The 14,033-nt window shown below is 41.9% G+C and overlaps 1 protein-coding gene across 1 annotated transcript in view; it reads right to left on the bottom strand.

Moving 5' to 3' along the window:
- LOC132406294 (lipoprotein lipase-like) overlaps positions 1-14,033 on the bottom strand; it is a 102,446-nt gene that overhangs the window by 86,881 nt on the left and 1,532 nt on the right. Inside the window, exon 2 of the mRNA XM_059991737.1 lies at positions 3,864-4,033. Within this exon, the coding sequence (XP_059847720.1) occupies positions 3,864-4,033 (170 nt within the window). The remainder of the gene's footprint in view (positions 1-3,863; positions 4,034-14,033) is intronic.

Here is a 14,033-nt window from a genome sequence, read left to right as displayed (position 1 = left end):
CTGGAAAGGAAGGTGGAAGAAGCCAGAATAAAAAGGTGGGGAGAGGAAAAGGAGTACAGGCTGGAATGTGATAGGCAAAGCTAGGTGAGGGGAAAGGTAGGTGGATGAGAGAGGGAGGATTACATGAAAAGCTGGGAGGTGATAGATGGAAAGAAGAAGCAATCTGATAGGAGAGGAGAGTGGACAGGGAAGAAATAGTGGCACCAGAGGAAGGTGATAGGCTGATGAAGAAAAGAGGAAAGGTAAGAGGGGAACTAGAATGAGGAAGAAAGTAGAGAAGGGGAGGAGGGAGAAATTACTAGAAAATGGAAAAATCAATGTTCAAGCCCTCAGGATGGAGGCTACCCAAACAGAATATGAGGTGTTGCTCCTTAAACCTAAAAGTGGCCGCAACATGACAGTAGAGAAGGCCATGGAATAGGGAGTAGAATCCTCCCTGTTATGGACAGAGTGAAGTTGCTAGACAAAGCAGTCCCCCAATCTATGCCAGTGTGGGCAGAAGGGGCCACACAATGAACACCAGATACAGTAGATGACTCTGACAGACTTATAGGTGAAGCAGATGAACCATATGGTATTTGTAGTTTTAAATCCAATGTTCTTGGGTTTTCAAAACATTGGAAGGAGTGTTGATTTAGATTGTAAACATAATTTGAGAAGTCTTTGATTTATTTAGTTTTCAGGATGTATATATCTCTTACGATTATTGCCCAACCCTAATTGCCTTTGAGAAGATTAGGAGTGAGCTACCCTGAAATGCTGCAGTCATTGCAGTGAATTTGGTTCCATAATGCTGCTGGGCTAGAGGTTCCAGGATTTGGATCCAGTGATAATAAAGGAATGATGATCTGTTTTCAAGTCAGAAGCATGCATAACTTAGAGGGGAACCTGTAAGTGGTGCTCACATGTCCTTGCTGCCCTTATCCTTCTTAGGGTTTGAGGTCATGGCTTGAGTTGTTGCTGTCAATACAGCCTGCATGAGGAACTGCAATTCATCTTGTAAACACAACACAGCCGCTGTGTATTGATGGAGAAGGTAATGAACATGTTCTCTAGTTGATAGTTACAACTCAGGTGGACTTCCCCTTGCTGAATGGTACAAGTTTCTAGAGAGTTGTTGGAACTGCGATCATCCAGATAAGTGAAGAGCATTCCATCATGTTACTAACATGCTTTGTGCACACTGGCAAGTTTTTTCACCACTGCTCCCTATGGCTTTTACACAATAATCTTGTTTTTGTGGCTGGTCTAGTCGTGCCTCTGATCAATGATGACCTTCAAGATGTTAATGGTGAGAGATTTGTCAGTCCTAATCCCAGTGAATGTTCAATGATACATGGTTGGACTCTTCTGGTTGGAGATGGTCATTCCCTGCCACTTTTGTGATGTGAATGCTCCTTGCTACTAAACAGCCACAGCCTGAAGTTGTCTAAATCTTTTTGAAGAAGGGCATAGGCTGCTTCATTTGCTGAGGAGTTTGAATTGAATTGTATATTGTATAATCAGCAGTGAAAATTGCAGCTGTGATGGAATGCTGTGGCTGTGAAAAAAGCACAACAGCTCCTGTTTCACCTCATACTCATCACCGAGGGCCTCACGTGGGCTGTACATGTCAGTTGGGTGTGGAAAAAACACAACAGCACCTCTTTTACCTCAGCCACATCGTCGAGGATCTCATGTAGGCTGTATGTACCGGCTGTGTGGTGAAAAAAGCACAACACCGCCTCTTTCACCTCAGACCGTTGAAGAAGTTCGGCATGAGATCCCAAATCCTAAGGACTTTCAACAGAGGCACAATTGAGAGCGTCCTGACTGGCTGCATCACTGCCTGGTATGGGAACTGTACTTCCCTCAATTGCAGGACTCTGCAGAGAGCAGTGCAGACAGCCCAGTGCACTTACAGAGAGAGGTATGCAAAAAGAGCTTGAAAGATCTTTGGGGACCCAAGTCACCCCAACCACAAACTGTTCCTGCTGCTACCATCCACCAGGCCATCAGACTGGTTGATTTACGTTGATACAATTGTATTTCTATGCTATATTGTCTGTCCTGTTGTACATACTATTTATTCCAAATTACTATAAATTGCACATTGCACATTTAGATGGAGACATAATGTCAAGATTTTTACTCCTCATGTATGTGAAGGATGTAGGAAATAAAGTCAATTCAATTCAATGAGATGCTGAAAGTGGTCAGTTCACATACAGGGTTGGAATGATTGGCCTTCAGTAACAAGAACCAGCTTCCTCCCTGCGACCTTTGACTGGTGTGTTTTCCCAATAATGTCTATTGACTTCAGTTCCCTGATGCCATAATTGACCTGCCTTGATGTTCACTGCAGTCACCGTCATTTAAATTCAGTTCTTTGGTTCACTTTTGGACCAAGGAAGTGAGTTCTGGAGTGGAATAACCAGGTGTCAATAAGATGGTCATTGAAAAACAAGCGATGGTGCTGTTGTTAACATCTTCCTTTACTTAGCTCCTGAGTCAGAGAAGACAGTAAAAATCAGTGAAATTAGAGGTGCATTACACTTCGTGGGTAATGTTCCATATTGTCAATAGATGCCAGTGTGGTAGCTGTACTGGAACAGTTCTGCAGGAGTGCAGATCTTTAGCACTACATCTGGGAGGTGACCTGGTCGTGTTGACTTTCTCATAGCTAGCACACTATTTCTTAATATTGTGCAATGAAGAGTGAATCTAATTGGTTGGAGATGATTTTTGTGATTGTAATGATCTTAGGGAGAGCTGAGCCAGATCTTACGGCTGCAGATGTTTCAGACCTGTCTGGACATCTCCATGCTGAAGATTGCTGATATTCTTTGAAGAGATTGTTGATAATGGATTACTGAAACTGTTCACAGTGAGTATTGATTTAGAATACTGAGACAGTATATGGAGTGTCAATAGCTATTTGTGCCCCCTCCCCAGTTTAGTCATGATTGTTGTGATTTAGATTCTTGATTTCTCAGGGCATGAAGGAATATGGAGGGAAGGTAGGAGATTGGGGCTGCGAGGCAAAATCAAGTCAAGTCAAGTCAACTTTTATTGTCATTTCAACCATAACTGCTGGTACAGTGCATAGTAAAAATGAGACAACGTTTTTCAGGACCATGGTGTTACATGACATGGTACAAAAAAACTAGACTGAATTACTTAATAAAAAAAACAACACAGAGAAAGCTACACTAGACTACAGACCTACACAAGACTACATAAAGTGCACAAAAACAGTGCAGGCATTACAATAAATAATAAACAGGACAATAGAGTAAGGTGTCAGTCCAGGCTTCGGGTATTGAGGAGTCTGATAGCTTGGGGGAAGAAACTGTTACATAGTCTGGTCGAGAGAGCCTGAATGCTTCGGAGCCTTTTCCCAGACAGCAGGAGGGAGAAGAGATTGTATGAGGGGTGCATAGAGTCCTTCATAATGCTGTTTCCTTTGCAGATGCAGTGTGTAGTGTAAATGTCCGTGATGGCAGGAAGAGAGAAAATGAATCAGTCATAATGAAATGGCAGAGAAGACTCGATGGGCCAAATGGCCTAATTCTGCTTCTATATCTTATGGTCTTAAGGTCTTTTTTTTGAGATTACAAACACTGGAATGGGCTGCCAGTGGTGGTGGATACGATAGGGTCTTAGAAAAATAGAGGGCTATGGGTTACCCTAGGTAATTTCTAAGGTAAGGACATTTTCGGCACATCTTTGTGGGCTGAAGGGCCTGTATGGGTTGTAGGTTTTCGATGATTCTATGTTTCTACAGCAGCCTAACTGGCAGACATGAGCAATGCAAGCTTGTAAGTGATTGACAAAGGTTAGATACAAACGTTTGCTCAATTTACCAATTTGTTGGAGCTTACCGTCCACCCGTGGATGATTAGGAATGTTCTTGCCGTTTGATTGAAGTTGCATTCCGAGATGCTTTCCAGCTGGCCAGGGATAAGGTAACAGGAATCACCCTCTGGATCCAAGGCACTTTGGAGAGAGAACTTTGTCACAATGTTGCTGAAGTACTTTTTTGTCTCAGGAGCTGTAGAGGGTTAAGACAAACTATGAATTTCCTGCATGCAACATTTAGATCTGAAGGAATAACAGGCAGGCCACTCAATCTTGAACAATGTAAGCATGCCTCATCTCCTTATTAGACAACCAGTTCAATGCAGAACGAGTGATGGAAATATTCATCAAAGGGGAACAGGTGGGATACATGGATTAATGAGATGGCAACAATGCAGAAATGTACAAGGCAGGTAAGTGGCTGGAAGGAAGTAAGCAGACAGTGAAATGTAGGAGATCAACAAGAATAGGTCATGGTACAGTAGGAGAAGGTGAATTTATGATTGCTCAAATGAAACAGAAACGAGGCAGAATTACTTCCTACACAAGCAAAATCAGGTGTGAAGAAGGTAAAAAGAAATACAGGCATTGTCTATTGTCATCACTACACACTGCTTGTCATCGTCTATAAAACACTGTCATTATCTCCATAAAATACTACAGGCTCTTGTTATCATTTCCATGTACCATGGCTGGATGCCCTTTACATCCTCTCGAGAGTGCAGGCACTGCCTGTGAACATCAATATAAAACACGGCAGTTACCACTTGTTGACATCACCATGAAACACCACTGGTTACAATCTCACTGTCACACTACAGGAACTCTTTGGTATAATCTCAATGAAACACTGTAGGCAGTGGTTGTTAACATCTCTATAAGACATTGCCGACACTGTTTGTATAATTTCAATATATCACTGCCAACACTGTTTGCCATCAATCTGTATCACACTGCAGGGTACTGTTCGTTATCAGTTGGATAGAACACTTCAGTCACTGCTTGTTACCATCTGTTTAAAGCACTGCAGGCATTTCATTATCACCTCTATGAAGAACTCCAGGCACTGTCTAGTATCATCTCTATAGAACTCTGTATTACACTGCAAGAAGCCTTTGGCATCTTCTCCAATGTTCATTACCATTGGTATAATGTAGGTAGACACTGGTGTTATCATTTTTATTAAACACTGAATGTTATCTCCATAAAACACTGCAGACAGTGCTCAGTACTGTTGGTACGGTGTTCAAAGGCACAGGTTGTTACCATCTCTATGAAACACTGAATGTTACCTTCATTAAACAATCACTTTAGTAAAATGCAGGATAATGTACTGTATTCACACAAAATGGTGGAAGAACTCAACAGGTCAGGCAGCATCTATGGAAATGAATAAACAGTCTGAGACTCTTCAATAGGACTGGAAAGGATGGGAGAAGGGCAAACCTTAAGGATGTGTCTAAGCACAACTCAAAACCCATCTATAAGTTTGCCGATAACACAACTATTGTTGGCAGAATTTCAGATGGTGACAAGGTGGTGTACAGGAGGGGGATAAACTATCTGGTTGAATGGTGTTGATAATAGACATCAGGAAGGGGAAGTTGTGGGAACACATACCAGTCCTCATCGAGGGATGAGCAGTGGAAAGAGTGAGCAGTTTCAAATTCCTGGGTGTCAGCATCTCTGGAGATCTATCCTGGGCCCAACATATTCATACAATTACAAAGAAAGCACAAAAGTGGTTGTATTTCATTAGGAGTTTGAGGAGACTTGGTATGATGCCAAATACTCTGGCAAATTTATACAGATGTACAGTGTAGAGTATTCTAACTGGTTGCATCACCATCTGGCATGGAGGAGTCACTGTACAGGATTGGAAAAAGCTGCAGAAAGTTGCACACTCAGCCAGCTCCATCATGGGCACTAGCCTCCCCAGCACCGAGGACATCCATCACCCAGGACATGCCCTCTTCTCATTGCTACCATTAAGAAGGAGGCATGAGAGCCTAAAGGCACACACAAAATGTTTTAGCAAAAGCTTCTTCTCCTCTGCCATCAGATTTCTAAATTTACAATGAACCCATGCGCACTACCTCACTACTTTTTTTCTTAATTGCTTTCCTTCTGCACTATATATTTCATTTATTATTAAGGTATATTTCTTATTGTAATTTATAGTTTTTATTATGATGTATTGTAATGTACTACTGCCACAAAACAACAAATTTCACACACAACACGAGTGAATCTGCAGATGCTGGAAATAAATAAAAACACAAAATGCTGGCAGAACTCAGCAGGCCAGACAGCATCAATGGGAGGAGGTAGTGATGACGTTTCAGGCCGAAACCCTTCATCAGGAGTGACGACGCTTTGGGCCGAAATGTTTCAAGCATTTTCTATTTTTATTTCAACCTTGAAGGATTTGCAGTTAAAAAAAATTCATGTGGGTTATTTAGTTGAGCTTCTGGTTAATGGTGACCCCCAACATGTTGCTGAACTCAGTAGCAACTTGATGATGGTAATCCCAATGAATGTCAAGGAGGTGAATGGACTCTCAGGGATTACTTGCCTGGCATGTTTGTGTTACAAATGACGCTTGCCCATGCCTAAATGTTGCCCAGGTCCAACGCTGGGAACTCATGATGGAAAGTAGGTCACTACTGAAGCAGCTGAGGATGGTTGGGCCAGGGACACTGCCCTGAGGGATTCCTGCAGTGATTGATCTCCAACACGCTCAGCATTATACTTTGAATGAGTTACAACTTCAGCCTTTCGTGTCCTTGCCTGATGCATAACAACTTCAGTTTTACCAGGATTACTTATGCTTCACTCAGTCTGATTTCAAGGGCAGTCACTCTCACCTCATCCCTGGAATCCAGCTGTTAGGACCACATTTAGACCCAGACAGCGAGGTCTGGAGTCGTAATCCTGGCAAAACCATACTGGGCATAAGTAATCAGGTTATTGATGAGTAAAATACAGTTTGTTAGCACTGTCAATGACAGTTCTGTCACTTTGACAGCAGACTGAGGGTTCAGGCATTCATCCTGGTTTTTGTTCCGAAGTCAAGGAGCAGAAGACCCCTCAACTCCTTTAGCCAGAATTCTGTCCGATCTGCCCCAACCCTCACCTTCTCTTCATTTTAGTTTCCACAGCATCAAATTCCCTGATCTTTCAAAAATATACCTACCTCCCCTTCAAACACTTTCACATTCACCTCTCACATCTTCCTGGAACAGTAACTTCTGGATATTCACCATAAAAAGAAATTTCTACATATCTCATAAATAACTGCCCATTTGTTCAATGAACTTACAGACCGTCCTGCTGGTGGGAACCTCGACAACTACCCTCTCATGTCCCCTCAGGATCTTAATGTTAGTATTACTCTTTTCAAATAAGGATTACTGTATACATTGTACTCTAGGTGTGATCTCACCCACACTCAGTATAATTGCAAGAATGCTTCTTTATTTTTAACCTCAATAAAAGGCCAATAAACCATCGTCCTTTCAATCCATGTCCTGCAACTGGCTGCTAACAACTCATGCACTAGGGATCCCTCGGTACATTGTTTACATGCAACCTTTGTCAATTTAGATAGCATGCTGCCTTTGGATTCCTCTTGCATGACTTCACACTTTTCCATGTTCAGCTGCATTCGCTAAGTTTTTGCCTGCACATTAACCTATCTCTGCTCTGTTGCCAACATCTTCGTTGGATTATGAATTTACCATCTGACCGTGCGCTCAGTGAACTTGGATACTTTGCACTTTGTCCCTCCTCCAAGTCATTAATATAAACAGTAAATAATCAAGCCTGGAGCACTTCGCAAGTTACAACTCTCCAGCTAGTAAAAGACCAATCATTCTGAATCTCCACGATAACCAGCCTTCACTGCATATGAACACACTTCCCCCAATACCATGGGCTTACTCCCGTGCTCCAGCCTTTTCTATGGATCTTTATCAAATGCTTTCTGGAAATCCACATATTTCATATCTACTGAACTCCCTCCATTAACTCCTTGAAGGATTCTAGCAAATATATCAAACATGATTTCCCTTTCATGGTTTGATTATATTAAGTTTTCTAAATGAGCAGCTATCTCTTCCTTGATTATAGATTCCAGGTGGTAAGCGAAATTGCCTTTAAGTCCCCACTTTTTGTTTCTCTCCCTTTTCAGAACAGTAGTGGAATAGATCAAGCTCCTTAAAGAGGGCATACCAGAGCACTTAGAAATGGTGATGTGATTTTGAACTGTACGCTTTGTCATTAAGAATAAGGTTGAAATTTGCATCTACTAACATAACAGTGGTGACAGTGGTGTGCAACATTCTGCAACAGCTCCAGACACTCAGTGCCAGTGGCAGTGCTCGCGTTGGTGACCACAGGGGAAATGAACTCATCAGAGGAGTCATAGGTAACTCTTCTGCAAGACTGAGTCACACTGCAGAAACAGGCCCTTGTTCATACCAATCATCAATTCTAAACCGATTTACCAGCCTTCTGTGTCTCCTCAATCCAAATGCAAGTATCCCTATGGATCTTCTCCAATAACTTCCCAACCACTGATGTAAAGCTCACTGGTCTATAGTTACCTGGGTTGTCTCTATTGCCTTTCTTAAACAAAAGAACAATGTTACCTAATCTCCAGTTCAAGTACATTTATATCAAAGAATGTATAAATTATATAACCTTGAGATTTGCTTGCTCACAGGTAGCCACAAATCAAAAAACCTGAGAGAACCCAATTTAAAGGGAAAAAAGACTACAAAATATAAAATGAAAGACCAACACTCGCGCGTGAGAAAAAATATGCAAGTCATACTAACATTTGAAGCAAAACAACAGCATTCCGAACCAAATTATATGACTCTGACTCAATGGCAAGTGAGACAGCAGCCCTTTGTCATAGAAAACTACAGCACAAAAACAGGCCCTTTGGCCCATCTATTCTGTGCCAAACCAATTAAACTACCTAGACCCATTGACCTGCATCCAAAACATAGACCTCTATACCCCTCCCACATATTTACATATCTAAACTTCTCTTAAATGTTGACATTGAAATTGTGTCCTCCAGTTGCATTGGCAGCTCATTCCACACTCTCACCACCCTCTGAGTAAAGAAGTTTCCCCTCATGTTCCTCTTAAACATTTCACCTTTCACCCTTAACCAATGAACTCTGGTTGTAGTCTCATCCAACCTTAATGGGGAAAAAAGCTATACCCATAATTTGGTGTATCTCAATCAAATGTCCCTTTAATTTTCTACATTCTAGGGAATAAAGTTCTAATCTATTCAATCTTTCCTTATAGCTCAGGTCCTCCACTCCCAGCAACATCCTTAAAAATTTTCTCTGTACTCTTTGAATTTTATTTACAGCTTTTGTGTAGGTAGGTGATCAAAACAACACACAGTACTCCAAATTAGGCCTCACCAACATCTTATACATCTTCAGCATAACATCCCAACACTGGTACTTCAATCTATGAAGGCCAAAAGCTTTCTTTCTGACCCTATCCACCCATGACACCACTTTCAATGAATAACAGACCTATATTCCTAGATCTCTTTGTTCTACCACATATCCTCAGTGTTCTACCGATCCCTATGTAAGACCTACCCTGGTTGGTTCTCCCAAAGTGCAACACCTCACACTTGTCTGTATTAAATTCTATCTGCCATTTTCAACCCATTTTTCCAGCTGATCCAGATCCCACTGCAAGCTCTGATTGACTACCTCACTGTCTAGAACACCCCCAATTGTAATTCACACATTTACTGATCCAGTTAACCACATTATCATCCAGATCATTGATATAAATAACAAACAACAACAGACCCAGCACCAATTGCTGTGGCACTCCACGAGTCACAGTCTTCTAGTCAGTGAGGCAACCATCTCCTATCACTCTCTGGCTTCTCCCACAATGCCAATGCCTAATCAAATTTATCGCTTGTTTTTGAATACCAAACCTGACCAACCTCTCATGAAGGACCTTGTTAAATGCCTTGCTAAAGTCCATATAGGCAACATCCACTGCCTTGTCCTCATCAACTTCCTCGAAAGACTCTATAAGATTTTCTTCATGAGGAGAAACCTCATGAAGTCTCATACCATCAGAGTGAACATGGGTGAGAAAATGTCCTCATTACCACACCCTGACCTCCCTCAGTGCTCCTCCACGTTAAAAACATTTGGAAGAAGCACCGAAGGTATCAAGGGCATGGAATGTTCTCTAGGTGAGATCTTCAAAGTCCATCACCACAGATGGTGTCAGCAGACATTCAGCTGACTAAGCCCTGAAGGAGATAGCTACCAGACTGGATGTGCAGCAAATACTGAGTGAACCAACAGCTGGGATAATCCTGCTTCACCTCATTCTCTTTGAGTATAGATATAATGGAGACTGAGGGCACTGTCTATCATGTTGTGACTGCTATATTGTGCTGCACGAGATAGATTGAGAACACATCTAGAAGTTCCCTGGGCCAGTACCCTAGTCCCAACTGTCTTCCACTGCTTCATCCCTGATTTCCCACCAGAAGGTCAGGAGTGGCAATGTTCACTGAGGATCATGCAATTTGCCACTGCTCAGTAAATGAAGCAGCCCATGCCTGCATTCAGCCAGACCTGCACAATATTCAGGCATAGACAGATAAATGACAGTAAAAAGAGGCGAGCATGGATATCAGACTGCTGGAAAATTATGCTGAAGAAGCAGTAAATGGCAGACAAACTGAATAAGTATTTTGCATCAGTCTTCACAATGCAAAACACTAGCAGTATGGTGGAAGTTACAGGTGTCAGAGGCCATGAAGTGTGTGAAGTTACCATAACTAGAGAGAAAGTTATGGGGAAACTGAGAGGTCTGAAGGTAGATAAGTCACCTGAACCAAATGGTATAAACCCTATGGTTCTGAAAGAGATGACTGAAGAGATTGTGGAGGCATTAGTAATGACATTTCAAGAATCACTATATTCTGGATTTAGTTCTGGAAGACTGGAAAATTGCAAATGTCACTCCACTCTTCAAAGAAGGGAATGAGGAAGAAGAAAGGAAGCTATAGGCCAGTTTGTCTGACTGCTTGGTAAGATGTTGAAGTCAATTATTAAGGATAAGGTCTCAGGATACTTGGAGGCACATGATAAAATAGGCCATAGTTAGCATAGTTTCCTCAAGGGAAAATCTTGCCTGACAAATCTGTTAGAATTCTTTGAAGAAATAACAAGTAGGATTGACAAAGGAGAATTGGTTTATGTTGTGTACTTGGATTTTCAGATGACCTTTGACAAGGTGTCACACATGAGGGTGCTTAACAAATCTATGAGCCCATGATATTCCAGGAAAGATTCTAGCATAGATTAAGCAGTGGCTGATTGGCAGGAAGCAAAGAGTGGGAATCTGGTTGGCTGCTGGTGGCTGATGGTGTTCCACAGGGGTCTGTGTTGGGACCAATTCTTTTTACTTTATACCTCATTGATTTGGATGATGAAATTGATGGCTTTGTTGCAAAGTCTGCAGATGATAGGCAGAGAGGCAGGTAGTTTTGAAGAAGTAGAGAGACCACAGAAGGACTTAAACAAATTAGGAGAATGGACAAAGAAATGGCAGATGAAGTGTTGAGAAGTGTATGCTCATGCATTTTGGTAGAAGGAATGAAAGGGTTGACTATTTTCTAAATGGAGAGAAAATACAAAAATCTAAGGCACAAGGGGACTTTGGAGTCCTTGTGCAGGATTTCCTAAAGGTTAATTTGCAAGTTGAGTAAGCTAAATGCGATTTTAGCATTCATTTCAAGAGGACTAGTATATCAAAGCAAGGATGTACTGTTGGGACTTTATAAAGCACTGGTGAGGTCTCACTTGGAGTATTGTGTGCAGTTTTGGGCCCCTTTTCTTAGAAAGGATGTGCTGAAACTGGAGAGGGTTCAAAGGAGGTTCACAAAAATGATCCCAGGATTAAATGGCTTGTCATATGAAAAACATTTGATGTCTCTGTATTTGCTGGAATTCAGAAGAATGAGGGGTGACCTCATTGAAAACTATCGAATGGTGAATTGCCTTGTTAGAGTGGATGTGGAGAGGATGTTTCCTATGGTGGGTATGTTTAAGACAAGAGGAATAGAGGAGTATCCCCTTAGAACAGAGATGAGGAGAAACTTCTTTAGCCAGGGAGTGGTGAATCTGTGAAATTTGTTGCCACAGGCAGCTGTAAAGGCCAAGTCTTTATGTATACTTAAGGCCGAGGTTGATAGATTCTTCATTGGTCAGGGCATGAAGGTATGGAAGGAGGAAAGGCAGGAGATTGGGTCTGAGAGGGAAAATGGATCAGTCATGATGAAATGGCCTATGGCAGGCACGATGGGCCAAATGGCCTAATTCTGCTCCTATATCTTATGGTCTTATAAACATCCACACTGTATTACTGCAAAGCCAATGACCATCTCCAACAAGAGAGAATCTAATGATATTCATTGGAATTACCATAGCTGAGTCCTTTACCATCAGCAACTTGAGGATCATTACTAGAATGACCACAAGGGCACTGTACCTACAACAGTAGGTTAGAAGCCATGCATGCATTGTTGGTTTACGTACTGACAACAGTATGTCAGGAGAGTGAAGATAGTTCTAGAAATACTCCAGAAGGCTGACATCATCCAGCACAAAGCAACCCAGTTGACTAACACCCCAATAAGTAGCTTTTTCGATTCCAAATAAGCTTCTTCCATTGATAGCACACAGTAATGTGCCCTATCTACACAACACTACACATTACCTCTAGGATATTACAACATAAGTAATTAATACTGAAGAAAATAAACTGATCAATCTCCATCTGTTTCCCAGAGTGTAGCCATGGATATTGTGAATGCATTATTATCATTTTGCAAATTCGATAGATCATTAAATACTTCCTGCAAATGTTTAAAATTATTTTTTTACTCATTGTTTAAAAAAGGGGGAGAAAGAACACTGAGCTGTAGATTTCTTCAGACATAAGGAGGTCTCTAAGGCCTCTTATAAAAAGTGATAACGGAAAAAAATCCAGGGGATTAGACAATGTCAACATGGATTTATGAATGTGTTTGACAAAACTCATGGAGTTATTGAGGAGAATGAATAGAACTAGTGGGTGTGAAGTATTTGGAATTTCAGAAATCCTTTGATAAAGTCCCACATGAGAGGTTGGTGGGCAAAATTAAAGCACAAGGGATTGAGGTAATGTGCCTGCCTGGGGTTAATATTCAGGAAACACAGAGCAGGAATAAATTAGATTTTGTCAGTGCAGCAGGCAGTGACTACAGGTGTCATGAGAACTTCGAAATAAGTATTCAATTCAGTTTTTTAAAAATCCAAAAAAGCAATCAATATGCTGTTGAAATGATGATAGGCTGGGGACTGTGTGTACCAGTAAACATGCAGAATGGCAGGGTAAAGGTCTCTGACTGGGTCTGAAGACAGAAGCGGAATGCCCTGCTGCCTTGGTAAGAGCACAGTGAAGGACTGGCTCCAGCAGATTTCATGACATTTGCCAGTGATATTAAACCTCATCATGATTCTGTTTCTTATTTAGTCTCAGTACCTCATTCACCAGAGAAACCTTCAGGAAGCAGTTTCCCTGACAAGGGAGGGGGGGGGGGGTGGTAGAAGATTTAAGAGGGGATCTCACTGTACAGTAGGGCATGCTGGGCGTTTGAGCACAGTCAGAGGAAGTGGTTGAGGCAGATACAATAACCACTTTTAAAGACATTTGGGGGTACATGGATAGGGAAGTTTGAGAAGGTTATGGTGCAAACACTGGAAGGGAAGCATGTCCTAATAACCACTAGGACAGAAGGGCCTGTTTTCATGCTACAAGAGGGTGCTTTCCTTGGCTGCCAACTTTCAGATCACGGTTCAGAACCGAATGTACCTGGAAAGACGTTTCGGTCTGAGACGAGAAGGAACGGGGATAGTGAGCCAGCGAATTCTCTGCCCCAGACGATGTGGAGGGGAGCCTATTTAAGAAGTAATCCTATTTCTAGACACAAAGGGGTTGTAGAGAGAGGGAATACGCTGCTTTGAGAAGATCGTCCTGACCACATTAAACACAGTTTAGTCAACAGCTCCCGTCCGCCACCTCAGCGCGGAGCGAGCACCACCACCCGCAGCTTCCCTCAGGTCCGCTCCTTT

This window comes from Hypanus sabinus, chromosome 16, assembly GCF_030144855.1.
Source record: "Hypanus sabinus isolate sHypSab1 chromosome 16, sHypSab1.hap1, whole genome shotgun sequence".
In the NCBI taxonomy this organism is placed as follows: domain Eukaryota; kingdom Metazoa; phylum Chordata; class Chondrichthyes; order Myliobatiformes; family Dasyatidae; genus Hypanus; species Hypanus sabinus.
Note: the sequence above shows the minus strand (reverse complement) of the source record. Positions and strands in the feature narration are given on the sequence as shown.